At 37.7% G+C, this 23886-nt stretch overlaps 1 protein-coding gene across 1 annotated transcript in view; it reads right to left on the bottom strand.

The window, feature by feature from the left end:
- The window catches only part of LOC104404858 (receptor-type tyrosine-protein phosphatase kappa-like), a gene marked incomplete at its 3' end in the record, with an annotated part of 94462 nt that overhangs the window by 11104 nt on the left and 59472 nt on the right, over nucleotides 1-23886 (bottom strand). The window contains 4 exon segments of the mRNA XM_010013389.1: nucleotides 1653-1854; nucleotides 3088-3197; nucleotides 13589-13675; nucleotides 13678-13875. Coding sequence (XP_010011691.1) covers nucleotides 1653-1854; nucleotides 3088-3197; nucleotides 13589-13675; nucleotides 13678-13875 — 597 coding nt within the window.

Raw genomic sequence — 23886 nt, forward strand, 5'->3', positions numbered from 1 at the left:
TAAAATGAGTAATTTCACTCCTCATTAAAATAAAGCTAGCATTTCCTGTAACACATTGCTACATAAAATGTATCAGCTACGCAGAGTGAAACTAGACAACAGTTCAGTATAAAGCAACCCAGGCTGAAATTCAGATAGAAAGGGTGTCATAACCTGCATTTAAGATTTCCTAGTATTAATCATGTTTTGCCAACTAACAGGCCCATACCATGTCTAGAAAGTGTGGTTGACTGGATTCTGGACAAAATTCCCAAAATTTCTGAGTGGAAAACAATCCAAACATGTTAAGGTGCTTATTTCTCAAAATACTGAAATGTCCAGGGGAGAGACACGCTAGCCAGCTATTTACATAGTTAAACCTTTCTTTTTTGTTTTTTCTCCCCTCCTACAAAATGGTTAGAAGACAAGTATGCAAGTACTACACCACCATTATCCATGAAAATTTATGAACCAGGATTTACTGTGAAGAAACACAAGGACCACAAAGTAACCTGGGTGAAATATTAGACTTCAAAATAACCTAATAGCTAGACGAACAGAAAAGAACACATTGTTTGATTATCTTTTTTGGTGGTTTGGTTGTTGCAGGTTTCTTTTTAAGGAGTTGGGGTATGAGGAGTGCTAGTGCTTATGTGCTGGAATGGAATTCAACAAATTGTTCCATTTAACTATGACAACTACAGCCTTTCACTTGCTACATAATTCAAGGAGTCTGATTTTTCTCACATTTTCATTTATGCACATGTTTTTGGGAACTGAGTGAGGAGACTAGGTTAGTAGTTTCCCATAGAAATGGTAGGTGCAATCCAATACATTATTAACTCCACTTTATAGGACAATATAAGTTTCATTATGGCAGATATTAAGGAAAATAGCCTGCTTTGTGCTGTTTAAATTTTTAAATCACTGAATTCTTCGATCTCTGCCAAGCTCTGAAGTTATCATGTCATAAAATCAACTGTCTCTTTAGATATAACATTGACTTATCTTCTGCTATCAACTTCATAAGTGACTTTCTTTTTTGAGAATACTGAAATTAAAAAAAAAAAAAAAGCTAAAGCATGGCATTTGACATTACTTTCTTCTAGAGCTTGCAGTGTGGTATTCAGACAAACAGTGCCAATCTTGGTGCACTGCGGTAAGTGAATAAAGGCACGAGGAAGCAGACCTATATGAATCTGGCAAAAGAAAATTCACACTTCCTCCTAACCGCCCCAATTCTGTTATAGCTGCGTGCTGCTAAGTGGTTTCACCTTGAGTAAGTCAGCATCTGACTTTACTAATCTGCAAAACAAATACAGTACTTAGTGACCTATGGAGTGCTGTAAGGCTTAATTAGTTAAGGTTTGTACAGCACTTCATAATCTTTAGATGAATGTAGAAGATTACACAAAATCAGTTAACCACTACAGGTGTGCAATTTTCATGTCATGCAAGGATTTATCCCTGAACTTATGCTATTCTGGAAAATACGCTCAAAAACGTGTTCAGTTCTATAGTTTCACAACATGATAGAATTTTTAGGGGCTTTCTTTCCCATTTCATGATTTTTCCAGTCTTACCAAAAAAAAAACCAACAAACCACCATACCCAAAAAAACCCCAAATTTCAAAAACATTACCTTTTTTTCCTGCTCTTGTTTTTGTTTTTACCTGAGATGTTAGTTGTCACATTGATTGTGGTTGCTGGTCCAAACCCTTTGACAGTGCTTGCACGTATAAAGAACTGGTAAGTAGTACCAGGATGCAAGTGTGAGAAGACGTGGTGAGTGCTGTTCCACAGCTTCGACACAGTTTGCGGAGGTCCTGCAACTGGAACTGCAGGATCAAATGACCGTATACTGCTATAGCTGACCTGTGAAAACAATTAGTTTTCTAACAATTGTTACAGGTTTTGGTGCAAGTGGATTAGGCTAGCTTAGCTGGAAAGGAAACAAAAGACACATGCTTATCTAACTACCCAGTTATCTTGGGGACAGCATGGGGACTTGCAGAGTCTGCTTCACTTGAAAGGCTATGCAGGTGCCCTTCATCTCTCTTTCTTCGTGATTTTAGTTCATGTATGTGAAATTTCACTGTTACATCGAAGTTAAGACACCCCCGCCATCCTGCCCATCTCAACTAAACCCCTTTATTTGTCTTTTAATACACTTCCCTCTCCTCTTCTAATAATCACATTTAAATGCTGTCCAAACCAAGCTAATATATTTAAATTCAGCAGTGATATCTTAATGTACTGGTTTTGACTGGGACAGATTTAATTTTCTTCCTAGCAGCTTGTAAGGTGCTGTTTTTGGATGTGATTAAAACACAAAAGCTTGTACTTTTGCCCTTACGATTCTCGCCCCATCCCACTGTGGAGGAGTGAACGAGCAGCTGAGTGGGCTGAGCTGCCCACCAGGGTTAACCCACACTATTTAAGGAACTGTGTTAGCATTAAATAGATAAACAGATCTGAGGGGTTTTGTTTGGTTAGTTTCTCTTCTTCCTGTAATTCATTACTACACAAAATTTTGTCCTCTGGTCCTTTAAAAATGTGGTGCTGAAGAGGATGGTCTTTGTTCCTCAAATCAGCTGTGTTTCCTGCCAACCTCCTGTGGAGGTCCCCAGAAGGCTCATGTACTAAATACACTTTAAACAGAGTATATATGGAGGTTTCCTTGCAGGGTGATACCTAAAGATTTGACAAAGCTAAAAAAACATTGCTCCAAATAGATATAATAACCATCTTGCTTTTCATGTAACCTTCTTTTCCAACAAAGAAGATTTCACAGATCACGGCTGTCATGGCTCTGGAGGACTATATAGTAATAATACAAGATTTTAAAAACTAGCACCTTCCACGTGGATTGTAATATTGTTACAGTCACATGCCAAAGCCACTTGACAGGGACAGCCAGGCCACAACAAATGCACAGCAATTATGATTTCTGAGTATCTAATCACTACACAAAATCCCATAAATCTGTAAATGGAAGCAGCATATAATCGAATAGCTGCCTACAGAGCACAAACACCCACCGTCAGCCACCTCTCTTACTGCTCTTTCCTAGCCCCATCCAATGCTTGGTAGCTGTTTAATGATTACCTCGTACTGAGTAATGATGCCATTTGGATCCACAGGTTCCTTCCAGTTGAGGAAGATCTTATCTTCAAAAGGAGTTCCCTTCACTGACTTAGCAGGTATAGGGCCTGGCACTACAAACAAAATAAAATTTTTAAAAATAGGAAATTCAAGAGACAGAAAAATTAAAGAGATGACAGAACATCCTATTAAAAACAACAGTGAGCACAGGTCTATTTTTATTAATATTCATTCACATGCAAAAGGCAGTGGTAGGGAGTATGAAAAAGCACTTCAAAGTGGATTTTGTCATTTGCAGTGCAGAGAGAGCATGAAGTTGAAACATTATCCCCACATACGGTTTTCAAAACTTCATGCAAAGTCAAATTGTCTCCTCGTATAGCCGGGGGTAACAGTTCAAGAGAGATTGTGACTTCAGGGAACGTCACTGAATTCTGTAATGAGCGTATCTTAGGACAAGGACTACATGGTTTTAAAATCCTTTTAAAAAGAAAAATCAAAGGCAAGGAAGTGCCTCTGTTATACAGCATCTTCCAAACAAGAGAGCTGCTTACAAAATAGTTTTCAGTCACCTCTTCTTATGATTTGTTGTTTTAAAAGAAAACCTGGTTTAAAGAGGGGGCTGGGCACAGGGCAAGCACATCAGCTCAGCTGCCACTTCTTTCAGCCACTGACATACTTGTGCTGCAGAAGGACCAAAACTGCTTACTTCAAATCTTTCTAACAAGAGGCATTTTCAAAGCTTTGAACTGAACCACACTAAGATGACCCCACGTTCTTACTTTAAATGGAACCAATATCCCTGGTGTAATAACAAGTCTGAAGTGTCACCTCGGGCTTCTCTGCCCGAGTGATTTACAGGAGCTGGTAATCCCATCAGCACCAGGCAGGAGCGCCTAGTTATCTCTCATTTGAGCTTACAAGATATTTTTGCCTACACATATGGTTCCTTTTTAACCACAGCAGCTCACCTAGATTTGAACACATAATGCTGAAAGAAGGTGATGAGGGTAAAAGAGCAACTAAAAGAACCCTGAACCTGAAGAAAAACTCTCCCCCGCCTCAAAAAGCCAGCGTTGCCCAAATCTGCAGTCCTTCCAGCTAAAATGTTACTTCCATTAAGTTATTGACATATATTTCTCTCCTCGCCTTAATTGGCCTATTTTCTTCAATGCAACTGTCAGTGAGCCTCACACATGACATTTATTGGGTATTAATTATCAAAGCAGTCTGAAGTTTTACACAGAGCAAAAATAAATTAAAACCCGCTGGATCAAAGGAAGCACCAGGCACTGTGCTAGCAGCACCAGGGAGTGAGTGGTCTGTCCCAACAGTGGGATTTATTTCAGTCTACACAGAAGCTATAAATGATGATCTGACCCTTGGTGCAAACAACATAATTTGGCACATTAATAATAAATTCGTGGAGTCAAAAAAGCCCACGAGTAAACAGATGAGAGCTTCACAGAAACTGTTCATCCATCTGCCAGAGGAAAACTTAGGAAAAGTTAACTAAAGTCATACGCTGCTGCTTTGCTTCAGCGTTCCAATACAGACTGGGCAGTGGATGAAGGCTGACACGCCATGACAGCCCTTGTGTGCTGTTTGTGGCATCGAGAGACTTCCTGTAGGCAACATTTTGTTTTTCATGGGAATGCTATACTGTTTTTCTTGTTTATATGTCAGAGGAGGTATGAACGTACTCTGATGCACACATTTTCCCTGGAAGATGTGTGCATGTATGTGTGTGTGTATGTGTGCACACGCATGTGTATGTACATCTGTGTAGAAAACACAGGAATGCACCAGGGCATGTCCAGAGAATATGAAATGTGACATTAAAGCACATTAAAGCATGTGAGGTAAAATGAAACAGACAAATTGCTCAAAACCCTGAAAAAATACTTTTTGTGTGGTGCTTTTAAAGGATGTGTTTCATACTCAATTGAAACTCAGAGCAGTTGAAACTGGCTTTACATCTGAGGGTTGCATAAAGTCCCATACATTTTCTGTTTAAACATCCAAGTGGGAGAAGCCTCTAGGCTCATCACGTTGCATGAGTGTGTTTTCTTCTCCTGCAATATAAAATTTGATGCTTGTGGCAGTGGCAGCAATGTTAAACTGACTGGAACTACACAATCCCTGCTAGTTTCATGATCTTCTTCCCACCGGTATGGGAAGGGCACAAGAACAGAAGTTAGCACAGTGATGAGCAGCTTGCTGGCAATCACAGTAAAAATAAGGTCAGAAAGTAAAAGAGAGCAAGTGTCTAAAAAAAAAGAGAAGAGTGATTCCCCACAAACATCACCCACCCCTGCAAATTCACAAAAAATGAAGCTTGGGATCAGCTTAAATTATTCCAGAGCTCAACTGGAATTAAAACAAAGAAAGAAATAAAGGTTCAAATGCCTACAAAAAACAATATAAATTAATGAGTTTGAAGGACACGTTTTCATAGGTTTGAAGTTATTTTTGCCCTTCCATTTTTCAGTTCAACCACATCTTTTAATTGCAAAAGGGAGCAAAAGGAAATGAGGAAAGAGAAAAGCAGTAGCAAAGAAATTTGCATAAGTAACAGAGTATCTGTGAGCAGGCCCATAGATTCATCAGCCAGGTTAGCCAAAATAATGCCTGAATGTCCACATTTGTGGCTTTATGTCTTTGTTCTCAGGTCAGTATTAATTGCAAACAGAAGTTTAAAAAAAGCTCAAATTAGTAAAAAGACCCCAAACAAAGAACAACAGCAAGGTAACCTGTTGGTAACGCTACATGGAAGACAAACTGCATCTCTCTCCATGTAGGCAGCCATTGCTGTCTATTGGGGGGTTGGAACTAGATGATCTTAAGGTCCTTTCCAATCCTAACTATTCTATGATTCCATTCCCTATGACTCCCAGCAGGCCTCTAAGGACTTAAGAAAAAACCTTAAACTCCATCTCTCCAAAGTGGTGTTAAGATCCTTCCCTTTTATAAAGTATTTAGCAAGGACTCAGGTGAAAAAAACAGCCAGGTAAACATCATCCTTGAGCTGCTAATTGCTTTTGGAAACCTCTTCACAAACAGCCCAAAAGGCTTTCTTCAGACTTGCATCTCCAGAAGCCCCATCGCTCACCACAGTGCCTCTCTGCTGCCTTCTCAACTCCCATTCTTCTTCCTACGCAAGCTCTTGCTCTTCTCCTTGGACTTACGGACTCAAGACTATTTCAAGAGTATATTAAATTGAAGTACATGACTTAAGATTCCCTATCAAGCTACGTATCTGAATAACTGAAAAGTATAAGTAGCTGTTAGAGGAGTTGGACTCGGACCTTTTGGCCTCTGCACCTCCCGTTAAAAAGATTCTAGTCCCACTGATTTTCTTTCAATCTCCTGACCTCGTGAAGTGTGACCCCACCATCTCTCAGAGACAACAACAGTAAACACTCCTTCTTTCACACATATTATTCTATGATCAGCTTCTAACAAGTCAAGATTTACACTTATCTGAAGAAGTGAAATCATTTAGGTAGGTTTAACTATATGGGTTTCATAAGAGCCTGGGAGTTTTTGAACTTAAGCAAAGAAATAAACAAAATATTTTTCCCATAAAAAAAGTATACAAACATAAAATGCACATGTATACAAAAGGAATGTAAAAGAAATTCAAAGGGAATTCCAGCACAATTTTATAGTGGAAACATCACAAGCTCTTCTTTCAGGATTTACATGTATCTCCAGAGCCCTTTTAATGAAGCTATACATCAGTACAGTAAATAGCTGAAAATCTTTTCTTTACATACACGTGAGATGGACTTTTATAAATGCTATGCACAATAAAAGTACAAACCATCAATCTGATATCAGACTAATTCATTTTAGAGCAATATATTTGGATTAAATTATGTCACAGTCACAGATAAATTGTTATTCACAAGTAATATCACCTAAACCTTGTTCTATACTAACTTAACGAGAAATTTATATTACAATGCATTACTTATGGTAGAACAATGTATTAACTGACACCAACCACTAAGTATATGAACTTGTGTTGCTTCAGTTTTCCTGCTACAAAACTAAAGTACATGTAAGCAGAGTATTTTATTAATATTATACTCTGTGAAAGCCGTGCAGAGTATTATTATGCTATGTGGTTAAGGCTATGTGCAGATACATGCATGGTTACACTGCGAAAAATTCCTCTGTGGTAGTAAAAAAATAAAGTATACCAGCAGCAAACTTAAAGCTTTTCTCTGAAGGCAGATGTTCATTTTCAGGACCTGGTGAGAGTCAATCTCTTTTACTGTTTAACTCTTACAAGCAATTAAAATGGGCCACATTTCCATTGGCTTTTTCTGAGGGATTTACCATTTGAACTTTATGCTTTGTTACAACTCGAGACTAAGGCTCAAATAGGAGCAAATTTTACACAATAAAATAAGGGTAAATACCAGAATTATTATTACTAGTCTTTACTGTAAAAGCATTTTCATCAAAGATCGTGACAAAAATTACTTCGGAAATTTGCATTTGCAGCAAAGAACAAAGTGCTATTGAGAAGAAAACTGATTGCCTATTAATAGTCTCCTTTGGTGCACATGCCCTTTGGTTAATGATCTCTCTTCCTGGAGGAGCTGGGCTGGGCTGGGCACCCCAGGGGGCAATAGAGCAACAGGCCTGTGCCCACATCCCAGCATGGGTCTCATCAGGTAGCTGAGGCCACTGCTGGACTGCGCAGGCACTGACCTGCTCACACCTGTGATAGGTCCCCACTCCTTCCAGCCTATATAAAATTACTCATGTAACAAACAAACGCTCACAATCAAGCTACTAAATAAGCTGACAGAGGCTAATCAGTCTCAGTGGCAGTAGCAATCACTGTAGATACTGGTGCAAATATCAACTGGGGTAAAGTCCACAAGTTCTGCATTTGCTGAATTCAGGGTCCTATTTGTCTTTATACACCACATGCTGAGTCCAGAACTCCTCATTCCTGGGATTAGGAAATGTTTCTCCATGTCAGGGTGAAATAACCTCACATACTTCACAGCTTTCTCAAAATACGCAAATCAGTATTTGGAAAGTGCTTTCAGCTAGTTCATGGCTTTGGAATAACGGGAACTTGTGGGTCCAGGTGTAAGCCCTCATTCCATTGCAAACTGCTGAATAGCTGCTAATTCTGGCCTATTTACAGACACCATTATGTCAAACACACCGTTTCAACAAACAATCTCATATGCAATATCACTTTTCCAGCTGTAAAGCTTCTAATACAGGTACCTAAAGGAAATGAAAGTAGGAAGTTGTTTCAGCCAGGGTACATAATTCTGTGTTTCAGGGCCATATTTTCCTTAGCTATTAATGTAAAACTTAGTATGCATTTCTAGTCTCTGCAATACCTTAAAACAGCTTACCTTGCTTTTTTGTTTGTTCAGTGTAAGCTTGAAATAAATCTCTGCTAATATTTTCAATATTTTTCTCACTTTCTCACTTTTCTGATGTCTTTAAGAAAAACTGCTCATGTGCCTTTCTGCAACCATTTTTCCTCTCTCTCAATGACATGCCAATGGCAAATCTTTCCTACCATCTTAAAAAAGAATTGGGGTTATTTCACAAGCTGAAGGACAAATAGGTTACCCCAGGCTATCTAGGCTCCTTTTATCAATGGCAGTAGGTTGGTTATAATCAGTTTCAGTTCACTGCTGCTGAAGACATGAAAATTCCTCCCTTATTTGACTACACTGATACCAAATTTTGCCACTGCTCATGACACATAGGTCACTAGTCTCCTTTTTAGATCAAGGACTGAGGTCTATAACTTTAGCAGTGGCATTATGGACAACTTCAGATTGAAACTGTCATCTCTTAAGTCATGGGTTTCTCTTTGTTAACTGCAATCATTTGCTCATTTTTACCCCAACAGCATTAGTATACCGGGTTCACCTCACACCCTTGTGTAGTCACAAGGCTATGTATGTTACACATTTTTTGAGATAGTTCGCCATTTCAAGCAATCTTTGCCTGCTCAACTCTGCATTAACTTGTCTCCCAGGTGGGCTATTTTTGTTACTTTTAAAATGCTACCAGTAGACTTTCAAGTCTGCTTTTTCAGAGCTCCTTGAAGCACTGTTTATTTGTTCATTTCCTTTGATAAAAGTATATTTTCTACATTTTTCTCCTCTTCCCTATCCCCCCTTCTCCCATATTTTCCTGGGGTGCCAGAGGGTTTGAAAAAGCACAAAGGAAAAAGTGCTATCTGTAGTAAATAATAAAGGGAGAGAGGGGGTGCAGAGAACGAGCTGTGGGTTGTTTTCGATGTTTTAGTTTGTTTGTTTGCTTTGGTTTTGGTTTTTGTTGTTGGTTTGGGTGTTTTGTTTTTGGTTTTTTTTTTTAAGGCAACTTACAAAACTTACAATGCTCAATCACAGAAAAAATATTAAATGTCAACTACTTTCATAAAATCCTCCTTCTCAAAGCTGGTGGAAGATATTTCCTCTTTATACATTTAGACAGTATACAAAGTATTACACCTTTTAATTTCAAACATAAAACCTAAACATTTCCCCCTTCTTCTGCTGTTGCCCAGAATGGTAAGCTCGCTGGAGCTTTCCCAGGAGTATGGGTGGACAGTTGGTGTCTTAACCCTGCATTGTGCTCTAGATATCTGCATGGAGCTGAACGAGCCACACTCAGAAAGCTCAGGGGACCTCATTTGTGCCCAATGAGCATGTCCTGTGGTTCAGACCAAAGCTTCCGTATACTTTAAGCCCCAAAATGCGTATTTACCCTCTGTTAAGAGACCTTTTTAAATTAGTTGTTTGCCTGCTGTTAGCTGACACACTTCCTTACTAGTTATAAAATCACCATCAAACACTTTAAGCTTCATGATTTGCTTTCTCCATAGCTGCTCTCTCGGAGTTAATGTCACTGTTCCTGTTAATCCACTGCCTTTTGCATCTGTTTCCAATTAAAAGTTAAGGAAGCATTTATTTGCTTTAATCCTATTCACTGACCGTTGCTCTTACAAAGGGTTCCTTCGAGTTTGCCATGACCTTATCAATAGGCAGCTCCAAGAACATGTGCATGCTGCTGATTCATGCCAAGTGATAAATTTACTGCTGGTTCTTGTACTTTGCTTCGAAATGCCAAACATCACCTTTGCCCAGCATGTATTCACCCCCAGATTGTGCAAGCCTTTCTCTTCTTCCTTTATCAAATCTTCAAACACTGTCCGTCTGCTATACAAGCCAGGCGAAGCAGCAAGCACAGATAATGCTGAGTGCCTGGTTACTCAGAAGAGTTTTCTTCCAAACCTTAGAAACAGTGTGGTCTCTCCCCAGAATGAAAGATGGGTGTTTCACCTCTAAAAAACACTGACAAACTTCCTTGTTTTCACCTTCTTTTTGCACAACTTGTTTAACAGTGTATTGCTCAAGGGCTTTTTATATTAGTGCAATATAGCTTTCTGCAAATTACTATAATATGCTTTAAAGATGAATTCCATCTACCCAAGTTAAATAGAAATATTTAAACAACCAAGTATTCAGATCTAGCTCTGATCAAAAAGGAGGCTATTTTCAGACTGACATTCCTGGACTTTGCTTTCTTGCAGATGTTGAATTATAAGCTATTAAAAACTTCTTTATTTCTCAGTCATTGTTCCAAAGGTCTGAAGCACAGCTTTTGCATCTGACCCAGTTCTTCTACTAACTGTTTCTTGAATTAGTTCTTCTTGAGGTGTCACACATAGCTCACTTATCACTCAGCACTCTCACAGGTCTGAACATTTCTGGATGACCCCAACTTATCTGTGCAGCCTTAAACAAATGTGAACCTTTGTGAAAGACAAGCAGGGATCCTCACTGTCTCACACCAGAACCTCACAGAAGTCTGAGTTCCTCTGCACTTGAGGAATCCCAGAAATTCAAAAATGTGAAAAACTCCTAGCAGAAGGCAAGATGACAGAAGCAGAGAAATGAAGGGAAAAATGAAAACAAAACAACAACAGCAAAAAGACAAGAAAAAAACAGAGAGGTGGAAGCATGGGGAAAATGATAAAGAAACAGAAGTTTAGGGGAAAATGGTAGAAAAGAAGAGAGACGAGAAAACCTCTAACTCCAACAGTCTACCAGGTTTTTACTTGATCAGATTTTTGTAAGACAGAATGGCATTGAAAAGAACACTACACTACAGAAAAGCTAACAAAAATTTAAGTACCTGTTGTCACAAGGGGTTTTAGAAGTTTCTGTTTATGACAAGTATATGATGTAAGTGCACAGCTTCAGATAATCATGTAATCCATGGCTATTTCTAATTAATGATATTTGCAAAAATATGGGAAAATAGTGTGATACTTCTTTCTCCTAAATGAATCATTGATAATGCCCTCAAACTGTAATTAACATCACGTTTATTCTGTGAAACTGTCAAAAATAATGAAGACAGTGAGGCTACATCTGACCACATGTGCAACATGCAGGGCACATAATCACGTATCAGACAGATACTTGCTCGCTTTGACATTGGACTAAACCAGCATCATACACATAAGCAATCAATCACAGCACTTAAGTTTACTATTGCTACGAGCTCTTATGGGAAGATTAAGGTATGAATACACCCTTGATCCTCCAACATGGTTGAAAGCCCTGCACATTGCCTGCATGCCCTGTATTTTGAAATGCATGACAAAATGGACATAAACTTCCAAATCAATCAGTAGTGTGCAATTAAAAATCTGCATTTTATGCCTGAGAGTATCACTGAGTAGAGCTCACAAGAGGCTATTTTCAGACCCCTTAGCATTATTACCACCAATGCCTCTAAATATAGGTACCTTTTAGAATGTATTAATCCCTCCATGAGAACATCATCTGCTTGAAATAGTTTACCTAAGCAACTTCTGTCCAGTGAGTGAGGCTTCTTCTACACTACTGTACCTCTGACACCAACACTAAGTCTATAAACAAGTTCACTGACAGCACACTGGTGTGTTAGCCTGAGCCCAAAACTTGCCTTGTGTGCATCATTTTCCAAGAACAGTCCACAACAAAGCCAGAAAACATAGTATGTGCACTCAACTCTGCTCTGGGCGAGCACCCCTATGGTGACCACCAACCATCTCCACACATCTAACTAGATAAAAGCTATCAGAAACAGTAACCCTTCTTGAAAACTCATTTAAAAAGAAATGCCATATTCCATGGACATAACTATTTTTTTTTTACTTTTATTTTAATATTTTAACCTCAAAGAAAATAGCAACCATAAAAATCTGTAACGTAAACACAGATACAGAAATAATTCCTCATGGATTATATTTATCATTCACCTCAAAAAAAAAAGTAATGCTAAAATTTGAATTGCATGAAATATTCTAATTCTGTACTTGTCAGTGATCTTCACGATACACCTATGTCTCTGTAGTTTTCTACAGCTCCTCATATTAAACCTGTTCAAAAAACTGTTTCCCTCCTTTATTGTAACAGTAAACATATTCCTCTCCCATTTCTTATAAAACTGAAAATACACGGCAAAAAGTGCCATCAGATTTTAAGCTTGACTTCTCTCCGTATAGAAAGCTATACTCCCCAATCTCTTATTTTACAGGCAAGCAAACACACTATCTTTTTCAATCTTACCTTATATATCTACAGTTTTACATTAATCCAAGTATTTATTTTTTTTTTGTCGCTTATGGTAGCATGTGTTTTAATTTTGTTATATTTAGATTTCATGAAAATATTGACAAGAAAAGCAAACTTAAATTGCTCTTTACAACCACATTTTAAATGTTATTAGGGAAAAATATCTATTTTAATCTCTTTCATACCAAGATTCACAGCCTAACCACTGAATGCCACCATTAACACATCTACATCTGTGCTTTATTTCTTCCCAACTATGGTAAGTTCAACTGTCTTGTCAGTGAAACTTCACTGAAAGCATTTTAAAGAGGAATCATAGAGTATCTTGAGTTGGAAGGGGCCCAAAAAGGATCACTGAGGCCAACTCCCAAGTTGTCAAAATAATACTTTAATATGATGGGTAGCTTTCAAAAAGTTAAGAGATACTATATGCTGTAACCTGCAACATAAAGTATTTGCTGAAGAGGTTTTAAATCCTGAACAGTCTTTAAGCACTGAATTCAATATTTAGATAAAACTTACAGAATTAAATTAATTTTCAAATACTGCACCTAATACTATGAAGAAGACCTCACCTAACACCACCATGTGTTTCTCATCACCTGCATTAAGGCATTTTTGGAATTACTGGGAAGCCACCCTCTTTTTTCTTGCAAGAGAAAGATTCAGTTTGACTTGTGCTACATGGACAGTTTCAGCTATATATGCAGGGTGACAGCTATAATAATTATATATAGCTACCATTTTGGGGCTAATTAATACATTAATAGAAGAGAACTTCCATCCTTCAGGACACATATTGTAACATACAGAGTCATTTCCTTCCACCTGTCTAGACTGGACTTGGATTTAATTTCCGTAACAGTATTTAGACATACCATCCTCGTCTGTCTGGATAATGGTCTCCTCACTTTCCTTCCTCCCTTCTGGGTTGGTTAAGATCATTTTGAGGCTGACATTCGTGACACGACATGCTGAGGTGCTTTAGGGTCCATGTCCAAGCAGTCCGCCTTGCTCTCATTGTGTCCACAGAAGTAGTGGTAGCATATAGTGACATTGAAAGTGTGACAGCGAGTGATGTTGTAACCCAGAGATTCCCAATCCACAGCAATGTGTCTGGCCTGTATCTCAGCAATCTTCAAAGTTTTCGGTGTTCTCATAGGTTCTAGAAAACAGAGTATAATGAAGTAAAACATACATTAACATTCTTCATCCTTGCACTGAACTGTAGCTGGTAGATGATACCTCTGGGAACATAAAAGTAAAGGAGGTGCCCAACAAACACAGACTTATTGCTAGAAGTATCATCCTTTCTACAGGTACCCTGAAGGGAAAACGACTAAGAGTCTTTTTTTATTTCATTCTTCTCCGGCCTCTCTTTGCAGGCTTCAATCAGTGATTAAGACTTAGCAACAGAAAAAGAACTGTTAATTAGCAGATGCAAGAAAAGTGACCAAAAGGCCACCCAGCTGTCACTGCTGGCTTCCCTTCTTGATTTGCCCCTTACCAGTTTGTTTTGGTTTTTTTTACCTGTGTAAATTACATAATACCTCACAGTGGTAAAGAGTCAACATTCACTGTACTCTGTTTTGTCATGCCACCAAGCAATGCTGTATACTAATTATACCAATTACCTTACTGAGCTAGCAGTAACAAAAGTAATGCAGATATTAATTATTGCTTATTATTTAGTAATTAAGTTATTCATTCAAGCAAACCCCCTCAGAAATAGTCCAAAAAGTGCTTCTGGATATGTATCTGTATCCTGCTTCTTTCAGATCCCCAAAACTTTGCCTGGACATTGGTCTGAGTGGGTGTGTCTGACCTGCTACCCAAGCTCAGCTGCTCTCCACACATGTACTTCCACCAGCAGAGTGTGCGATGCTCCCCAAGCTGTCATCAATCTTTCATTATCTCCCTAGCGCATTCATTCCTCATGCAAGGCTAACTTCTATCGTTAAACTTAATTAAAATGATTATGCAATGAAAATCATGACCATGACTATATATACTAGAGTTTCACTGGAAATATAGCAAGGGATCTTTATACCCTGCTAATACGTCCTTCTTCACCAGAGAAAATAAAGCCTGCTGTTGCTACAGCTTCAGCCTTGTGTCCTTGCTGGTGTAAGGTCAAAACAGTCGAGATTGCTCAAGGAAGTGAAATATAGGATTTCTTTTTCTGGGCATAACGGTTCTTTGTAACTTGCATTTATGCAACTAGAGTCCCAACCAGGCTAACAACCTGCCAAAAGCACAGATGGTATATTGAAATAAGGAAATGTGAATCAGTGTAATCTATTCAGCATGCAGTTTGCCAGACAAACTGCAAACAGTTAGTTTCAAACATCAAAACAACCAAATTCTAAATATAACACATAGGTATTCCTAGTAACATGATGTGTGTTGAGGATTAAAAAATGTGCCTATTTGTTTTCACTATCTATCCTTCCCTTTCTGGATTTTTAAAAAGCATGTTCTCTTTGCCCTTAAAAAACTATTTATCGTATACATAGTGAAAAATACAAACAAGAAAGTGGAATCACTGGGCAATAGCTTTCTCAACATATTGTACACTGTAACAATAGAGATGTGAAGCTGAATGATAGCACTGAAAAGGTCCTCGAGAGATAAGACACTAGAAGAGAAGAATGTAAAAAACCCCAGGGTTTATAGAGTAAACAATGGCTGGTGCTTTAGCAAGTACAGACAAGTGTGAGGCAGCCAAAAAGGAAAAAAAAAGGGGGCAGCAGCACAGTAGATCTACTGAAGTTGGTAGGAGCCTCCAAGGAATCAGTATTTTCATTTTAGTAATTTCCTCTTTATTTTACTAATCCAGATTGTGTCTTCAGTCACCCCACACCAGAGAGGGAATTCAAACCTGAATTTAAAATTTATTGGAGCCTCTAATATAAACACAACATAATACATGTTGTCTAGTCATGAAGGTTGAACCTGTTAATGTCTGAAGCTGAGTAATCAGTAACAGAAAATGTACTCAATTTTCATCTTGCTTCTTTCATGACAAGACTTAAACTTCATTCACACTATGCACTTTCAAAAGAGAAGAAAAAAATAAAAGCTTTGTTAATCTTAAAGAAACATTATTTTACAATTCTATGCAAATTTTACAAACGTGTCACAGTATCAGAAGAGATACTGAAAAGCATCCTTTATTCACCTGTCAAAAAGAAAAGAATGAAAGACAGAGTGTGATCTCGCTTTCTCACAACTGTTGCCTTCTTTGGCAGAAATTAAACAACTTCTGCAATATTGAGATGGTAATTAAAGTCTGCAGAGTCTTTCAACAGCTTTGGTAAACTCTTGCCAACTGTCCCACTGCTCCCAAAATGATGCTTTAAAAACACAATTTTACTCTTGCTTCTGGGCAACATTCATCTCGGGGTCTCCAGAGGTAAAGGCCAATTGTTTTAAAATACCACACCACAAAGCCTCCATCTGTAACACCTTAGTAGAAAGCAATCTTCAAATAATTATTTTTCTCAGATAAAGCACCATTGAAATTTTGAGTAGGCTTCCCAAAAATCTCTACATTTCATTAAGAACAACTTTCTCAGTGAGAGCAAAAAGAAGTGTTCATGTGCCACTTCTCCCTTTTCCCATCACACATTAAGGTCTGCATTTCACTGAAACATTTCCTTAATGCTACCGGGATTTAATTTCAATTTATGCATTCACTTATGACCTCTGGATACTTTTTCAGTACTACTAATCCCAGGAAATCAGTTCACATCTTGTCTTCCCAGTTGCAGTTTTCCCACCTTTTTTCTTTCAGTCACATCTAGAACTTTTATTCAAAATGCATGGACATTCACACACATGACTCTAAGTTCTTTGTTGAATTACCCATATCAAATTTGTACTCTATGTCAAAGACAGAAGAAATAAGGATCTCAAAATATCTGTTCATTCCTTATCCTATCAGCTGGAGTTTCAATAGTAATGACAGAAAGCACTTAATATTTTCCAAACATTAATCTACCAATTACCCCTATGAGACAGAAAATGGTGTTAATCCTTTTCTGCGAGGAGAAAGAGACACAAAAAGGTTAATAGCTTGTTCAAAGCTACAAAGTGATTTACTACCAGGACCATAAGAAACCTGAACAGTACCCAGCTCCCAGGTCACCAGTGCTCTGGCCACCACATTGCATCAGCCAGCAGCAGCAGCAGTTTATTTGCCAATGCTTCCACCAAAATGCTAACTCTACTCCTCAGCTCTAGGGCCATTTTTTGTAGGGTTAGTTTTTGGTTTTGTTTTTTTTTTTTCTGGTTGCTGGTGGTTTCTTTTTTTCTCAGAACAAGTTTGAAAAAGCAGAACATGGCCAGACACTAAGTGAATAGCTGAGCATAAGGACAAGTTATTGAAAAAACAAGAGTTCGGCTTATTCATTTTGAAAGATTTCTTGATTGAGAGCTTCAAATTTGAGCAAACCAGCATATTATTTTGCATAAAATTTTGGGGAGGAGGTATCTATAATTTGTTTTTTCAAGCCTTTTTCTCCAGCAGAAAATATGTTTGAGATGGGAGAAAATTCCTTTTGGTGATAGCAGAAAGTACTCAGGGCTTCTGCTGTTGCAGGAAATTCAATATCCTGTGATTATCAAGCTCTTAGACATGCTTCTGCCAGTCAGGATATTCACATCTGCCAATAGAAATACGGCAATAAGGCATATGGAGCATTCGGTGGTGGTGGTAGCGGCAGGGTGGCTTTAGAACCTCCCAAGCCCCTCTGCTGATGGCAGGCTCCCTTCTGCCAGCCCCTTCCTGCACATGGGCTGCTACTACAACCTCCAGTCCATTCCCACCTCTGCTTATGGCCAGCTTCTCTCTCTGGCCTTTGCTTTCAATGCCTGGCAATACCCAGCTCTGTTATCTCCTTCCTCCTCACCCTCCCTTTATCTCTTGGCAAATAAATACTACCAAGCGTCTACTGACTCAGATTCATTATCTGATCTGACTTATTAATCTTACTGAACCAATTAAAACCAGAGGCATTGGGAGACTACCAAAAAAATGAAAACCCCAGAATAATAAAAGAGATCTCTACACTCGTACAGATTACTAAGTCTTCATTCCTTATCCAGGAACTGTATTAAATAAAAGAATTACAAGCACGTGGCACTCGCAACAATTTATGGATCAAAAAGATTTAACCAACTTTCTGGGATAAAATAAAGAACAGCTTTAGTAATTCTCCAAAGGTTAATAATTCAGGGGTAGATGGCAAAACAGACAGAACCTGTTGATCCTGTACCACCTCTCAACTGCAGGATGATTTAATAAGGCACTCCAGATAACAGATAAAATTAAATTCAATTTCTTTAGTGCTTGATAAGCAACACGTGATGTGATAGGTCAATATCAGAGCCTCTTTGTAGAGATTATCTTCATTATACAGAGATGGCAGTGAAAACAAAAGCCTTCACACAGTTTCAGAAGCAGCAAATTTTGGATCCCTATCCTGCTCCTACTTGAACCACTGCTGCTGGTATGGCATTACACTGACTTCAAATTTCTGCTCTAACCACACTGACTCATCTTCATATCCAGGTTAAGAGTGACCCAGGTTGCCTCCATTGGTGACACAGGAGGCAAAAAATAACTGCAGTTGGAGGGTGAGATAATACTGAAATTTGGATAAGGTTTGAGGATACTGCAGAGAGATGTGGGGTTTATATTAAATAAAAACTCTGACATACAAAAGCAAATGTATGACAATTATTAAAGTAGTAAAGTAACTTTGGCTTAAGGTAGTGTCCTTGTAATTTAAAACACAGCATTTCTTGCAGAGGCTCCCTTATTTATCTTGTCTTGCATTTTAAAACAAAATGACAGAAAAAAAAAAAAGTTGTCATTTTTTCTGCTAATATTCTCAATCTGAAAAGCCACTAAACCGCCTCAGACTTTTCTTCTATTAGAACATGAGTCTCTTTGTCCTGTGGCTTCTCCTGACCTTTCCAAGATAGGTCTCTTCTTGGCACGTGGGAAATAAAAGAGGATTCTTCTAAGATGTCACTGTGGCTCCTGCTGCTTCCTTGGTTCATACAAGGTCCTTCAAACTAAAATTTTCCCAAAACTAAATTAAAACAAACAAACAAGTAAGATTGAATGCTACAGTCCTGCTGCTGTAAAGAATTCTTCAATTCTAAATTCAATTCTGAAAAGACTCTTGATAAGAGCATGGAAGAATGACATGAGTGAAAAACACTGGAGGAAGTGCAACCCAAACCAGAACAGAGCTGTCAAATGTGTAGTAAGAAAACTAGAAACAATGGTTCCTCACTTGCTCATTTCAGTTACACTACTCTCAATAATTACTTTTTTCATTAGCAAACAGTGAATCACATAGAAAGGTTTTATATATAGATATTAAGTTCCCTCACATCATAAAATTGGTTAAGATTGCTGTATATACGAGTGTATTAATTGTTGAAAAGGATTGGAGTTACACATTTCAACAAACAACCAAAGTCCGAGCAAGAACTTCAGGAGCAGGGGGAGGAAGAAGCGGGGAGTGAGGGAACAGCTGCGTGGTTCTGAGTTACCGGCTGGCCTTAAACCACGACAACTCAGAATATACAAAAGCCAGACTGTTTTGTATGTAAACACAGGTTGGAAAGCCTAATTGAGATACATGGGGTTTTGTTTGGTTTGGCTTGGGCTTTTTTGTTTTTTTGTTCAAATCTTGTTCCATGTCATCAGTTTAGAGGCCTGACTTTAAGCAGCCAAATTTGAAAACTTAGGCATTTAATCTTTTTAAACTTAGAAGCATGAAGAGAGTGTGATTACGAAAGAGAAATCAAATTAAGTTGGCAAAATTTGTACGATTTGAAGTAATTTCAGCAGTCTGACATAAAATGAAAAATTAACAGGTACGTATTTCCACAATAAAAATCAAAGGCATTACTGGGCATCTGAGCCCACTTTGTGTATACTAGTATGTCCATATTTTCATCATATGAAATATGAACCCAGAATAAATGAAACAATGGCATTTATAATGTACCAGCACTACAGATTTATTATGCTGCAAACAAAGATTAAAATGCAATTGCATGAAAATCTACGAGCTTTTTCTCTTTTCACGTCACTGACTTATTAAGCCAGCTTACAAATTTCTTATTGACCACATACCTCGGGGAGCTGAAGAAAACATCTGAATTATTACATAGATAATCAGCTGTACTACACTAGTTTCAGTAGCAATGAGGGGATATTCGATATATTTTAGGGCATGCCTTTTTGGATGTAAAATACAGCTGTCCTTGCTTCAGAGTAGAGATGAATAAAACTATACTACTGACAATTAAATGTCCATTCCCTCTTGATAGTATGTTTATCCTGTTGCCTCCATGCATGATCAACAGTTTGTACATTCTTAGCATGCAATCAATAGCTGTGAAGTCTAGTATTAGCTTTAGAGATTAGATATCCCTTTATAATCCCTTTATAATAAATTCCGTTCAATTGATTTTTTCAGTTTAGCTTAGCTGCAGAAACACCTTCTTTCTTTGCTTCCCCCCAACCCCCTCCAAATTAAAAGGAGCTATATGGTGTAGGAGGAGAGAGCAAAAGTTGGCATGACCTTTTTAAGCTCATTCCTCCAGGTGAACAAAACCTGGTCATGTAAAACATGAATCAGCAGGTCAACAAGAATCAGACTGCAAGAGTAAACACAGGCAAAGCCTGGCATTACAAAATTCCTAGGAAATATGTCCAGGACTGCAATGGTGAAGTTTGTGTAAAGTAAATTACAAAATTAATAGTGATGGTGAAAGAAAATGAACTTACATATTAGTGGCATGAATATATTAAATCAGAATGGAAGACTCATAATCTAAAAATCATATTATGAAGAATATATTAAAAAAGAATATGTAAAATAAATTTTAGACACAGACATACACACTTTTTACCTACCTTAACACTGAACCTAACCATTCAACATCATGAAGAAACCATTTACAAACATTTATTTGAATATAAATCACCAGTTTGCTTAGATGATACATTTTTCATTTTTCTCCAGTGCACATTCATAAATATCTTTTCATGGTTTTGTTTACAAATGATATATTTAGGAACTTAGGATGTGATGAGTATATGCAAAATGCCTATGTTGGAGTAGTGTGAATAAGCAAATCAAGAGTTTTCTATGGATATCATTAAACATTCAGTTCCTTTGTCCTGTATATAAAAATAGTGGTCCTCCAAGTTAGCAAGCATAAATATCGGCATATGAAATAAAATGACCTTATGTAGAGCACAGTATATAAAAAAATAAATAGTAAGAACAAAAGAGACTCAAACTTTGAATGAAGTTAGGGCATATTCACCTTTAATGAATAACTGCAAGTTATTCACCTCTGAACTGAAAACTGAAGTCGTAATTATGATACCCACTTAAAACTATATGTATGTTATATATATACACACATATATATATACACACACAGATACTTGTTCACATACATATGTTTACTCACGTGTAGATAAACCATCCATCAAAATACATCCTCTCTCTCTCTGCACACCTACTGAAACATCCTTAACCTGATTTGCCCCTGTTCCCATTTCATCCCATGCGGTTCCTGTAGCCCCTGGGTTCCTGCATGAAACCACCTACCCTCCAGACCACTTCCTGCCCCCAGCAAAGCCTCAAATTTCAATCTGGGTCACAGCCCACAAACTTGCCCTTATAGTGCTGTTTGTATGATAAAACAGAGTAATAACTGTATGTTTCACATTGTTATCATTCTGCCCCTTTCACAGAATACCGTTATTTATCATGTAATGTATAAATTGTGTAGCGATACATACCTGTCATGTAATGTATATGATAAACCTTAGCTGAAATACTGAAACACAAATTCATTAAGTGGCTTAAAACCAGAAATGACACTCGTGTCTTGACAGTGAAAATATCCTGGTGTCTATATATTTTTCACTCCAAGTGATCAAACTTGTAGCTCCTGTTCTACAGAAAAGTTTTCCTTAAGCACTTGGAAATTTATGTAGTAAATTAGCTTAATTCTTTTCATTGATTCATATGTTCATTCATTAATTCAAAATATAAGCAAGCTTTTTTTCATCATAAAAGCTGACAAAAAATAGCCAGGTGCACAAAGAAGAAATCATCTGAAAATCTTGAAGAAAATCAGAAACGATTTGCAAAGATACTCAGAACTCTAAAAACGCTGGTAAGGTACCAACAGGCAAATTATTTTCTTAAATTAGATACAGTATTACTGTGATCTTTTATTACCTTTGGATTTTAATGAAATTTTATTACTTAAGTCACTCAGCCACCTGTGAAAACTCTTCTCAATCTATTGGTCAATGACCAATGCCAAGTAACTATCGAAACGTCATACCTGTCCCAGTATAAAGAATCCTTTTTCCTTATGCCTCCAGCACACCCTAAAAGCTGGTGTTCCTTTACAGATATTTTATACAACGAAAGACTTCCTGTGCATTTTAAGCAACCCAATTTCATCCCTTGATGTAACTATGAGAAAAAAAAACAAACGTATTCTTGAATAAACAGGCAAAGCACTGTTTACAATTTGTTAATGGAACAGTCGTGAAAAATTCATTAGAAAATACAGCCCAAAGTTGTTAATTTCCAGAGGAGTTCTGTTCCCCCTCCTAGTCCCTCCTCCCTGAGAATTTCTTTAAAATGTTTGTTTTTAGAAACGAAAAGGATGATAAGGACTATTTGCTTTTCATGTCAACTTGCTATGCCTCGGCAGAAATCACATGGTATCAATTCTCTTTCCTACCACCATCTGGCTATGAAGGTTTGTAAGGCCATTTTGGGAACTGGGACCTGATGATGCAAACCTTTTGTTCTTGGACTGCCTTTGCTCAAAAGTAGCACGGCTCTGCAGAAGTGAGCTCACGAGCACCTCTCCTCTACTGTGAAACAGGGTCCCTACACCACAAAGAATGCAAAAGCAACAAAAAAGGCCTTGCTTGCAAACAGAGGCACTAGCAAGTTGGGGAAATGCCTTCTAAAAGAGACCATGAAATCTAAATAATACATTTCCATTTAACATTTAGCTTCATGAAACACTCTAAAGAAATTGCCCTGCTGTACTTTCAGCCAGCTAGTGTTTTGCAAAGCTATTGCTTCCTGTCTAAGCAGAAACTTGGAAAACATAAAATAACTCATCCTATGGTAAAAGAAGGTAATTTATTTTAGAAACAATTTTCTCTTTGAAAACTTCCTCTGAACTCTTGTGGTTTATACCATGATCCCAAGATACAAAAATGCTCGTGAAAAATGATCCTGGAGTATTTTCAGACGACAGTAAAGCTGGATGAGCGATAACAGAAAAAGATGGCAAACTCAGCAGCTTACTGGAAGCAGCAAAAGAAAAACAATTTTAGATGCTGTTGATAATAAATTATCCACCTTTCAAAATAAGGTGTTTTCATAAAAAGTGATTAATTAATGAACAACTGATCTTGCTTTATACAGAACAGATGGTGTTGTTAAATACAAACCTACATTTCATTCACATGCAAATATGATGGATTAGCTCTTCACTTGCAGGAGTCACCTCTCTTTACTATCTGTTCTCTTATGCTAGAGACCCACCCAGAGATCTATCTAGTTCAATATCTCTAATCACTAATTTTACCATGTTCTGACTTTCAAAAAGGTATTGTACCAGCACAGTTGTCTTGGCTTCACTGTCACTGCAAAGCAACTGCCAATGTTCTACTCCAACCAGCAGTACTGTAAGTAACCCGAGAGAGCGTCAATCGTACCTGCTGAGTAAATGGAGCTATTAAATTATTATTTTTTTATGCCTATGCTGTACATGCTGAATCACTGTCATCATACAATCACAACAGAATACAAAAGGGAAAGTCAGTCAATTAGTCAAGTCAAGGCCATACAGGCAAACACAGTATTAATTTGGAAGTGCAGACTAATTGTTGGACACCAGCATTATGTCACTTAAACAAAATTTACTGTGGAGTGTAACAAATACTTAAGAATAAAAAGAACAACAATCTCTTCCTCCTAACTTATACTGAAAGGCTATAAAGTCATCCTGAATGTCTGTTAGGCAATTTTAGGGCTAGCTTTTCTCTTCTGTTTTGTTTTGGTTTTTTTATTTTTTTATTCCATCCCCCCCC

The sequence above is a fragment of the Nestor notabilis genome, unplaced genomic scaffold (genome assembly GCF_000696875.1).
Source record: "Nestor notabilis isolate BGI_N333 unplaced genomic scaffold, ASM69687v1 scaffold12814, whole genome shotgun sequence".
NCBI lineage: Eukaryota > Metazoa > Chordata > Aves > Psittaciformes > Psittacidae > Nestor > Nestor notabilis.